Source organism: Echinops telfairi, unplaced genomic scaffold (genome assembly GCF_000313985.2).
Source record: "Echinops telfairi isolate 266 unplaced genomic scaffold, ASM31398v2 ScPeMD7_12;HRSCAF=54, whole genome shotgun sequence".
Taxonomy (NCBI): Eukaryota; Metazoa; Chordata; class Mammalia; order Afrosoricida; family Tenrecidae; genus Echinops; species Echinops telfairi.
The window spans coordinates 1,407,392-1,419,351 of NW_022103909.1; the positions used below are offsets into that span (position 1 = coordinate 1,407,392).

The window sequence follows — 11,960 nt, forward strand, 5'->3', positions numbered from 1 at the left end:
ATCTCCATACATTACAATCCATACATTCATCCACTGTGTCAAGCACATTTGTACATATGTCGACATCATCATTTTCAAAGCATTTTCTTTCTACTTGGACTTTTGCTATCAGCTCCTCATTGAGAGCTCTCATCTGTACCAGTGTGCATGCTCTGGTCTAGCCAGATCTGTAAGGTAAAACTGGGGCCATGATAATCGGGGGAGGAAGCATTAAAGAACTAGAGGAGCGTTGTGTGTTTTGTCGGTCCTGTACTGCACCTGGCTGACTTGTTCCTTCCTTGTGGCCCTTCTGAGGGGATGTCCTATTGTCTACAGATGGGCTTTGTTTGGGTCTCCATTCCAACCCTCCTCATTCACATCCATGTGATTGCTTCGTTCTCCTGAGAGACTATAATTCTTTAGGGGAGTAGAAAACCTCATATTTTTCCTGAGGGGCAGCTGGTGGTTTAGAACTGCTGACCCCACCACCTGTAGCCCACTAGACCCCTGGGGCTCCTTGCAAGGTGTCTGCACAGTCATCTGATGTAATCACTAACTACTACTAGAATCACAGCAAAGCAAATCATGAGTCCTCCGATGCCCCGCCCACCCTTCTGGGGCCTGGGCAGCTGCGGTGATTGACAGGAGGCGGGCAAGGCAGCTCCATCATTTGGTGACAGTGAGATTCTGAAGGTCAAGAGACCTCCTATTGGAAGGCAGTTCCCACCTCACCCCCCCATGACCATTAAAGAAGCCACCTGTCCCCTCGACATGGGCAACTGCAAGGGTAAAGCTCTCAGGGAAAGACGGGTCAAGTTCCAGAGTCCCCTTTCTGACAATAGATATGAACATTTTTTATTGTGATGAAACTTACATATGTGCCACCTATCCACTGTATAATTCAATGGTAATTACATGTATCATGTTATGAAACCATCCCCATTAACTTCCCAAACTGTCCCATCACTCTTAACATTCAGTGCTCCACATAAGCCGTATTTGCCCCCTCGCCCCCTGGCCCGCCCGGGGGTGTCGTGATCACCTCTGGCCTCTATGCATTTACCTAGTGGAGGTATCTCTGTACACGAGACAAATACATACGGTATTTCTGTTTGTGACAGACTCATTTCAGCGTGTTTCCAAAGTTCATCCATGTTGTAACACAATCAGAATCTCGTTTAATACTCTGTGGTGAGCACCACTCCCCTGCTGCTGATGGACGCTGGGGTTATGGCCAGCCTCTGGCTGTGTGGGCACTCACTCACTGTGGACAAGCATCCACGTGAGCGTTTTTATTTCGCTGGGTTTACATGGAGGTGGGAGCTGACCAACTTCTGTGTAGCAAAGAACTGCAATCAAGACAGCCAAGGGACAGCTGACAGAAGCGGGGAAACGCTGGTGAACACACGGCTGGGAAAGGCCGACTAGCCAGGTTCCATACGGAGCTCCTCAGACCCCGTAGAAAAAGAAGCGTTCAAGTGAAAGATGGCAAAGAACTTGTAAGGTCAGGGGAAGCCGCAAATCCACCTGCAGAGCCCCCCTGGAGGTGAAGCCCCCCTGGAGCACCCTTGGACCACAGTGCCCCCTCCCCCTCAGATGCATCTGTGAAGTCACCCAGAGGCCATCCAGTGAGATTTTTATGTCTCATCACTTGTTTCCCTCCCTTTGACTCGTTTTTAATTTGCTGTTTTTTTCTGCTTTGCTCGGGTTGAGGATTTCCTGTGTTTTAGGCTGTGTGGAGGTTTGGGGGTTAAGATTTGTTTTGGTGTATGAAATCCAGGATCGGTAAGCTAGAGACAGAAATGGGATGGATCGTGTCTTAGGATCACGGCAGGGGAGGTTGGGAGAAATGGAGGGCTAATAACAAGGAGCACAAAGATGAAGAAAATGTTCTGAACAGATGATGGTGGAGCCTGCCCAAGTCTTTTTGTAAGATATTCACACCACTGAACTGTACGGTATGTGAGACCACATACGTCTCGTAACACTGTTAACACAAAAGGAATTTAAAAAGATGCTACGGAGTTTTCCCATGGAAATGGGAGTAACCACCTACCAACATTCTCAGCACCATCAGACCCTGGGACACGGGACGCAAAGGCACAGCGGGACAGTATAGGCGGGCCACAAGCAGCCGCATGGAGCGCCAGTGCCGGTGGACAGCTGGGCATCTCGTGCACTGCTGGCGGACAAGTCCCGTTGGGCAGTCCCTGTGCAGCAGCTTGGCAGCGAATCAAAAAGTCCATCACAGAGTTCTCACGGGCGCATCCTGGGCACACTCACCAGATCCTGGGACACCCAGGTTCTTTTTCTTCCCAGCAAGCCCACACTTTCACTTATTTACTTCCCATAAAGTTTAAATCCTTGAAGGGCACAGCATCACACGGGCCCTGTGTCCAATGGCCTTAGCAGGCAGGCTGCTTCAGGATCCGGCAGAACCTGCCCCTGGCCCCACGGGCACGACTTACCTCTCCCTCACTGTCACTGCTCTACCCACCCAAGCACAGCTCTTGCCTCGGGAGCAATGGGTTTCATCTTGGGCGCCAGCAAACACCTTCAGTTTTAACAGAGCTGTGTGCCCCCTCTGGTTCTGGCAGTCCCACTCTGAGACAGCAAAATTGGTATTGGCCCACAGTCTTCCAGACCGATTTGCTGGCCCTGAAGTCCTGTCCCCTACAGGCAGGCCACCAACGTCCTCTGCTGCACTGTTCACAACAGCAACCCGAGTGCCCGTCCAGAGAGGAGCGGATACATGAAACGTAGTGTGTACACACACTAGGAGCCCAGCAGTTCAAAACCACCAGCCGCTCTGCGGTGAAGATGTACACTCTTGGAAACCTACAGGGTCCTTATGGGTGAGCTTCAACTCGGTGGCCGTGAGTTTAGTTTTATGCCTCCAATGAGAGCCATAGGGAGGAATGAAGTGCTAACACACGTCGTGACCTTGAACAGGTTGTTAGTTGTGGTCAGCTCTGCTTTGCAACAAACCCAGGAATAACAAAATATGACGCTGAGTACAGCCCAACACACCATCACAAATACAGCATGAGCCCACTCACAGGAGCCGTCTAGACCAGGTCCTGGTGCTTACCAGGGGCTGGAGGGAGGGACAGACGGCGGGGTCACTGCTTAAAGCACCCCCAGTTTCTTTCTGTAACGATGAAAAACATCAATGGTGATGTTTGCACAAGAGGGTGAATGCGATTTCCGTCACTGAATTGTACTAACACCGACAGTGTTTTGGTCACCTAACCACCATTTCCAACTTCTGAGGTCAACCTTGCGTCCACAATTCCTTCCTCCCATCTTGTTCTCGTCTGCAGGGAGGGCGCAGCAGAGCCACAACACCGGAGGATGCCCATCTCCACCCTGGCCTGCCTTGGCACCGCTCCCCAAGCACCAGCCACCTCCTGGTGCCCACCCTCCTTCCCATCCTGTTCCAGGGCCTCTTTCTGCCCAGAGGGCTCCTGAACTACATGCGCCTCTAGTTCCTCCACTGCCCCTCGGACCGCCCGCGTGCGGCTCTGCGGAGCACCCTGATGTCTCTCGCGAGAAGCAGGGAGAGTGTCCCAGCACAGAGGACAAGTCCATCTCAGAGGGCAGGAACCCGGTGGCACCCCCGCCCTCCCTCGACTTCCTCCTCCGTGCCCACGGGGACCCTCTGTGCAGGCTGCTGCCCTACCGTTTGGTCCCCACCCTCTGGTTCGGGGCGATGTCGATGGTGTCGGTGACTGCGTCGTGGCGCACGGCCAGGCCCAGGTCTGCGATGGCGCACATGCCGTTTTTCTTCACCAGGATATTCTTTGACTTCAAGTCTCGATGGGCGATCCCAGGCTTCCCTGGATTGCGGGGTGGGGGGAAACGGCGGCACCTTCACAGGAGACCGTGGCAAGGCCAACTGGCAGGGCTCCAGCCAGCTGTGCAGGCGCCGGCCTGGGTTTGCTCCCACTCACCCGGCCCCCCTTGTAGCCGCGCCTCCCCTGTACTGGCTCAGTGACGTAAGGGAAACAGACTGACAGGGCGGGCGGAGTGCCGTCGCAGACTATGGGGCACGTCTGTCCCCTCCCTGCAGGTCCACTAGTCATGCTGCTTGCCCCTCCCGGAACGGCGCTGTCCAGAGTGGACCGGCAGGGATGGTTAGCTTCCCAGAATCCAGCATGCCCCAGGGGTGCTGCTGCCATCGCCGCTAGGGCATGCTTTAGCACCCACCACCGTGAAGGGATCGAGGGGAGCCCTCAAAGTTGATACCACCGCCAAGAGCCGGGGAACCTTTCCGGTTAGTCAGGGCTGCAGCGCACACGGGCTCAGAGCTCCAGGGAAGGGGCGAGATCACAAAGCCACGCCCCACGCCGTTAGTGCATCTGGTCTCCTCAATGCCCTTCTCTCCTCGCCCACGGTGGGTGTCCCAAATCGACACCGGCTCATGCCACTGAGTGATAAGAGGCACCCCCGTCTCCTGACACACACCCCTGCCCCAGGAGTTCCAAAACAGCGGGGAAGGGAGGGCACCCCTAGCTCTACACGCTGACTCTTTCCCCCTCACAGTTTTACTGGCACATCATGCACACAGCATACGAGTCAATCATTCAACGCTATCAACCGACTTTCCCAGGAAAAAGGAATTCTGGGCAGTGAGCCAGGATGGCCAGGTGGGCCAGTCAAGTCTCCTCGCCCCCAGAGTGGCTGGGCTGCGTCCACTCACCTTGTGTCCCCACGATCTCCATGTGCAGGTGCGCCAGCCCACTGGCGGCCGACAGGGCCAGCTTGATCATGCCCTCGATGGTCACCGTGTAGCGGTTCAGATAATCGAACAGGGAGCCGTGCTCGTGGTAGTCGGAGACCAGCCACAGCTGGGTCCAGGTGCCGTTATCTGTGGAGAAGCACAGGGCCCCAGAAGAGGAGTGAGCGGCAGGAAGGAGGCGCAGCGTGAACGCAGAGGCACAGCCCTGGTGGAGCGTGGTTCCAGGTCTGCAGTGTGGACTCCGTGGGCCAAAGAAGTGTTGGGCCACTTCCCTCGAGCTCACAGCGGCAAATCCATAGAGACCAGAGCTGGGTCAGGCATAGTTTCTTAGGGTTATGGCAGAGGAGGGGCGGGGTAGGTGGGAGAAAGGGGGAGCTAATAGTAATTTAGTACAAAAATGGGGGGGAAAAACCGGTTTAAGATCAACTGTGGTGATGAATGCACAACTCCTTAATCTATTTAATCCACTGAATTGCATGCGAATGTCAATAAAACGGTTCTAAAGAAATGGTAGAGCGCCTTGGAAAGCCTATAGGGCAGTTCTGCAGTTCCCTGGGGATGCTGTGAGCGGGTCTGGACAGAGACGGAGCCCCCACCCCGCCCCTCAGGCCTGCTCCCTCATCCCTCACACAGGGCAACTGTGAGACCCAGCGGTAAAGGACCACAGACAGTGAGGAGGAGGAGGAGGCTGCACTGGGGAAAAGGCCACGGGCCTGTGCTTCCAGGCTGCCAGCCCAAGGGTCAGCAGTCCAAACCCACGCAAGAAAGACGTGGCTGTCTCTTCCTGTCAAGATTTAAAGACTCCGAAACTCAGAGGGGAAGTTCTGCCCTGTCCGGTAGGGTTGTGGTGAGTCAGCATCATGAGGTTCTGGTCGTGGAAAGATGGGCTCAGGGTCACTTTGGTAACGGTGACCTGCTGCAGTTGCCGCCACCTCGGTGGTCCATCAAACTGTGGGCACAGCCCAACCACAGCGCTGACCTCCTGGGCGTTGGGGAAGAGGACCTAAACACCTCACTGCCCCCGGTCAGGCATGCATAGAAGGTGCCTAGACACACTTCTGGTCTTATACACTGCAGGGGTGGGGGGTGGAGGTGCATGGAGGGAGAGGGATAGAGGAGGAAAAGAAGAGACGTCAACAATAGAGAATGGAACTGGGTTCTGCTGCTCTCGACGGGAAGGCTGGGAATTGGAATGAGAGCTCCCAAATTCCACGCTGGCCACCTTACAAAGGCCCAGGGCGGAGGGAGAGCCACGTCCTTCCTTGGCCCGACTACAGGCTTCCACGGCCAGATCCCGACTCCCGGGAGCTGCCAGAAGCAATCCAGGGTGCGGCCCCTGGAAGCGCCCCACTCTGAGGGCTTCTCCAGTCACAAGCACAGGCCCCCAGCACACCCTTGGCCCAGGGGACTTGTGGACCCTGCAAACCAGGCAGCTGGATGCCGCTGTGGGATCTGTTCAACGTTGAGCAAGGTGGAGGCTGCATCTAACTTACAGGGGAGTGAGGCTCCCCACGCCCCCCTTCCTCTGTGGGTGAGCCCAAGATTGCAGCCTGGGGGCGGCCGGGGCCATGACACAGAGCCTTAGCAATGTGCAGAGGAGCAGCCTGCTGCTGTCTCTGGCCAGGGAGAGGGAGGGAGGCAGGGAGGGATCAGTAAACAAACACTGCAGGCTTCTCTGTGCCAAGTGAGCAATCTGCGTCCTGGTGGCTGGTGGACCCTTGGGGGGTGGGGCGGGGACCCACAGCTGCCTCCTGGTCTTTTCTGCAGGGCAGGACTGCTACCTGCCAAGCTGTCTGTCTACCCCTCATTGGGAGTGCCCCCGGCAGGGGCTGGGTCCAGTGCGAGTGTGAATCGAGCAGCAGGGAGAGGCCCTGGCCCGCTGGAGTGAAGGAACGCTACTGGAGGGGTGCAATTCCTGCGGCTCTTGACAGGTTTGGGGAGAAAGAGGCCCCGGTGGCACTGCGGGTTGGGCCTTGGGCTGCCAACCTCAAGGTCGGTGTTCAGACCCCACTGGCCTCGTTTCGCGGCAGATGAGGCTGCGGTCAAGGTCTAGCTGTGGAACCCTACAGAGTCGCTGAGTCAGACTGGGCTCAGTGGCAGTGGGGTTGGGTTAGTTTCTCTTCACAAGTACAAGCTTCTCACAAAAGCCCTTTGGAGCCCCTCTGGGGCCCTAACAGCCACCCTGGGAGAAATGCAGGGTCCCAGCCAGGCCGCACCTCTGCACACATCCGGAGAGCCCCTCCCTCCACTGGCCTCATCGAGCTCATGGGCCCTGCTTACCTCAGCTGCCCCTACACTTGGGGACAATGGACAGTTAGTTCACTTGTCCTTTGCCCGTCCGCGAGAGCCTAACCCGGGAGCATGAGAGAGGACTGAAAGCAAAAATAACAAGTAGGGGAAGATGTGTGTGTGTGGGGGGGAGGCAGACCAGGCCAAGAGCCGAGCCAAAGGCCACTAGGGAGCCTTTCTGGGGCAGGCTGGCCTTTCCTCCGCTGTGTCTGCTCCCCTAGAAAAGTTCCCTGGGGTTCTGGTCAAGCCACAGGACCTGGACTCCAGGCCTTTCTGCCCACTCCACCCCACCCCACCCGGGGTTCCCCTTTCTGGCAGGGGTTGAGGCCATCACTCCTCCTGGTAATGAACTCCCTGGAGCCACCGCGGGGACTAGAATGAGAGGGGCTGGGGCGGGTGTCATACACTGCCAGGCAAGCGGAGGGCTCGCCACGTCTACCTGTTGAGCAAACTGGGATTCTACTTAGTGCCTCCAGGAACAACGGGCTTCACAGCTTGGTCTGAGCACCACGACCTGACCTTATTCAGGTTACACTGGGGTGGGGCGGCCGCACTGCTGGTGAGCCAAGCAGGCAAGGAGGCCCCAACCCCAAGGCCCGCCCTGCCCTTCACCTTTATTGTCGGCCGCAATAAATCCCAGGATGTTTTCATGGCGCAGCATGACCGTCTGGTAGATCTCGGCCTCCCGGAACCACGAGCGCTCCTCTCGCGAGGAGAAGATCTTCACGGCCACGTCGCCGCCCCTCCAGCGGCCCCGCCACACCTCCCCAAAGCGGCCCTTGCCGATGATCTCCTGCAAGACGATGGTTCGCGCCACGGTGCGCTGCACAAAGAGCGGCAGCCCTGTGGACCAGAGAGTGGAAGGAGCCCGTCACCGCCCAGTCACTAACCTCGGCGACACTGCCCCGCCCCCGCCCCCGGCCCCGTACCCCATCCAGGGCATCTGCCCAGGGGGGCGCAGAGAGGGAAGCGGGCGTGACCAGCTGTCCCTTGACTGGGCGTTTGCTCCTCTCAGTGTGGACTAGATCTGAATGCAGGTCTCTGACCAGACTGGCCAGCCCTGCATCCAGCCACCGGTGGGGCAACCGACGACCCACGTCTGCTCAATTTTGGCGCCAGAGGGGAGAAGGGACAGAGGTGAAGGACAGAGGTGCAGTGGGATCGGCCTTCCGACTGCTTGCTCTCTGCCCACTAGAGGGCAGTGCAGTGCGGCCCGCGGCCCTGGTGCCCGCCCCTCTCCCTCCAGGGATCAAAGTTCTGCTCACAGATGCACAAGGGGCTGTCCATGCTTATCTTAAAAGACATTTTCCTGTCTTTACTGGGCACATTTACGGCCTCATTGACTCATGCACCGTCTCACCTTGACCATCCTGGCTAACTGGACTCTGCCTCTCCTGCAGCAGACACACAGGAAGAAGCCAATCTGTCATTAGTCCCCAAGTCTCCTGGGTGTGATCGACCACTTACTGTAGCCTACTACATAATAGGCACTGTGCTGCGCAAGCATTCTCTAACGCCTCTTAACCACCCACGAGGGTGGATACTGCTATTGCCCATCCATTTTACAGATAAGAAAGCTAAAGTTCAGAGAGGAAGGTTAAGCAGCTCATTCCAACTCATACAAGCAGTAAATGGCAGAGGAGAGATTAAAATCTGGAACTGTCTGACTCCAAAGTCTACACTTTTAATGATAACAGTGTAGGTCCACTGATGCATTTCTTAAATAAAGTAGACCCCTCCTCCTCTCCATCCCCGCTGCACCTGTCTGTGTTCCGGTCCTTCTCTTTTGTAACCCACAGGACATACGATGCTCACCTACATTTCCCACCTGAGGGGCTTCGAGAGAAGCTGTGGTCCCACTTTTGGCGTATACTGCCATCTGAAGGGAGCCTGAATAACTGTGCGGATCTGAAGAAATGGGCTCCTTCCCAGCACCAAAGACCCCTTGGCACATGTGTCCCGCTAACTGCATAAAATCCTTTATTACCTCAGGGGCAGATCTGTTCTTTGTTTACTTCAAAATGCCTTCCAGTACTGAAAGTACATGGTTTCAACAAAACATTCAAACAGAAAACAATTCCATCTTGAAAGGGTTAGAGATGTTCAACTGGTCTCCTCCTCCCTGCCCCTCCCAGACTCCTATCTTACCTTGCTCCTGCCCTGCAAACCCACACCCAGCCCCGCCTCACCCCTCTCCTCCCTGGGGATGTTTGTTGGTGAATGAATGGAGCCTTGCTCCACACTGTCAGAAAAGATGAACACTCATTCCCTCACCGCTCCTCTGGCTGGGACACAGTGGGCACACTTGGGTACCCTTGACCTTGGGCCTGCCTGCCCTTCCCCACCCCTATCGTCAGCACAGCACTTATCTCTCCCCAAACACACCGAGATAAACTGCCACCCCATTTGCTCTTCCACTCAAGGTGCCTTCCTTGGCCCGGAATGTTCTCTCTCAAACATTTCCAGCTCAGACTTTAAATGTGCCCTGCTCTGTGAGGTCTTTCCCAATAACCCGTCTCTTCTATCCAGTCCCGGGTCAGCCACTTTTAATCTCCAAGTACCCTGGTCTCCTCGAAGGGCTCCCAGGTGTTTGTTAAGATGAGCTAAAAGGCACAGAAGCAGGTGGGACTTCCTCAGTTAAAAACCCCGCACCCTGGGGAGCTCTGTGCCGTCTGAATTAAGAATGAATAATGGAAAAAAATAAAAATGTCAAAGCTTATTTAAATAAAGAGAATTCTTGTTTATGTTAAACAAACAAAAAAAAAAGAATGAATGAATAACCAGAGAGCCGTGGTCAACTAACCAGATGGCTCTGTAGCCACGATGGTCAGTTCTGATTATCAAAGGGCTCCTCCTCCGGCAGCCGAAGGTTCTAACCACTGCTCTCCCTGTCAGCACAGAACAGGCCGTGTATTTTCTCCCTTTCTAAAAATACACAGCTTTTAAATATATCCATCACTTTGGCACTTGCGACTGCAGAGCTTAATAAAGGCAGAAGCACTGAAATCCAGGGGATGTCGCAGCTCCAAGTACTCCCGGTGTTCAAGGAGGAGTGTCTGCTGCCACGGCTGGCGGCCCCATAATCTCCCTACAGAACAATAGTCTTGTCACATGGCAAGGAAACATACCTCACACATGCACCCCACCCCCCTCCCAGCAGGCCAGTCTCCACAAATAAGATCCTGGATGTTTCAGCTGGAGTGGGAGCAGTGACCTTTGTGGATGATCCCCCACTTCCCGAGAAAGGAATACCGCTGTCACTAAAAGAATTGCCCTGCTGCCTGAAAAAACTCTTTGGCAGCCCTGTCCACAACAGGCAGCGAGCATGCCTCTGGACCTGAAAAGCCGCCTTCCCTGCATGCTGACTCCTGGTCCCATGGCAGAGGTCCAGGGCTCGGTTCAATTCCCCCACCTCAGCAGGACGGGGTGTAACAGCAGACAGCACAGGAAATGGTGCTGAGAACCCAAGCCTGCCTTCCTTTAACCCCCACCCAAAGCGCCTTGGGCAACTGGTATGAGTCAATGATTCACCACATCCCAACTCTCCAGCCTCACTCCACGTCCTTACACTCCCCTTGTGCCTGCTCTGGGATCAATGATTAGCCTCCACCACCTCTCAGGAATCCGGCACACTCCCACTTCTCCAAAGGGGCCTTCCATGGAGCTGTCCGGCGCTCAGGCGGAACCAGCCCAAGTTGAACCCGCATGGAATTCCCAGTGCCCTAGAGAGACCGGGTTTCTGGATGACCTCTAGAAGCCCGGGGATGGCAAGATTTCCTGTGAAGCCATATCTTATCTCAGTGCAAGTCAGGCTGCACAGCAGGGGAATTACGGAGCCCGTGACTCGTGACTCAGGGCCCGTGGACACTGGCTGCCTGCTGCTGGGCGGCAAAGGCCTGGGGAGGTGGGTACCTGAGCCGGAGCCTGATGTGGAGAGATCGTAGACGAGATCCTGCAGCGTCTTGTCTTTGGAGAGACACATCTCGCAGGAGGGGTCCTCCATGTCTAGTCGCTGGCGGTTGTGATAGACACGCTGATGGTAGTTAATGACAAGGAAGACGGTGATGATGATGAGAAACAGGAGGAACACGGGCCCGGCGATGATGCCCACCAGCTCCACGGGGCCCCACATGGAAGGGTGCTCAGGCTCCTTGAGGTGACCTGGATGGTGGGGGGAGGGGGGTGTTGGGGAGAACAAGGAGTAACATGAGGGAAAGCTGTGGTTGCAATGACCCCCAGCCCCTCCCACAAGGTCAAAGGGCTCCTTTTACCCTCCGTGTGTTCAGGGGCCCTTGACTGCTCAGGTCTCAGCAGGCAGGCTTGTCTGGCCCTGCTAACAGGGCCAGGTCAACTGTCACACCCACTACCAGCCTGCCATTTCCTGGTACCCGCCCCCCACCCTTCCCCCTACTCCAAGGGGCCCGGTAGCCCAGGAGTCAAAGCACTTTGCTGCTAACAGAAAGGTTGTTGGTTTGAACCCACTCGGCCAACCCTGGAAGGAGGCGTGGCACTCTGCTTCTGAAAGGACCCTCAGCCTCAGCCAGTGCTTAGAGGGTCATTGGCATTGGAATCAGCTCCCAGGTCAGGAGTTTGCACCTCAGCCCCTAAAAGGATGCCCGTCCCCACCATCTACTCACAACAGCTCCTCGGGCCTCTGCCCGCCTTCCTAGCACTACCCTCCCAGCCGGTAAACTGACTTGGTGCCAGGCTTGCAAGAGGCTGCAGCTAGCCTTGCTCACGGCCCATTTCCAATCCGCGCCCCTCACACTACACGGCCAACCTCCATCCCGACCAGCAGTCCTCCCCTCTGCGCAGCTCTTGGGCCATGTCTCTGGGGGTCAGACCAAGTTCTCCTGTGGGACCACTCTCTGGTTCGCCAGCCTATGGCTACTTGGACACTAGGCTATACCCAGCCTCCACCTCTGCAGCTAACTGGAAACATCTGTCTCCA

The 11,960-nt window shown here is 56.0% G+C and overlaps 1 protein-coding gene across 1 annotated transcript in view; it reads right to left on the minus strand.

The window, feature by feature from the left end:
- The window catches only part of ACVR1B (activin A receptor type 1B), a 19,507-nt gene extending 8,342 nt beyond the window's left edge, over positions 1-11,165 (minus strand). Inside the window, exons 1-4 of the mRNA XM_004711368.3 lie at positions 10,922-11,165; positions 7,622-7,852; positions 4,682-4,849; positions 3,662-3,818 (exon numbers count right to left, since the gene is read on the minus strand). Of these exons, the coding sequence (XP_004711425.3) occupies positions 3,662-3,818; positions 4,682-4,849; positions 7,622-7,852; positions 10,922-11,141 (776 nt within the window). The 5' untranslated portion in view covers positions 11,142-11,165. The remainder of the gene's footprint in view (positions 1-3,661; positions 3,819-4,681; positions 4,850-7,621; positions 7,853-10,921) is intronic.
- Between the last annotated feature and the right edge of the window lie 795 nt (positions 11,166-11,960).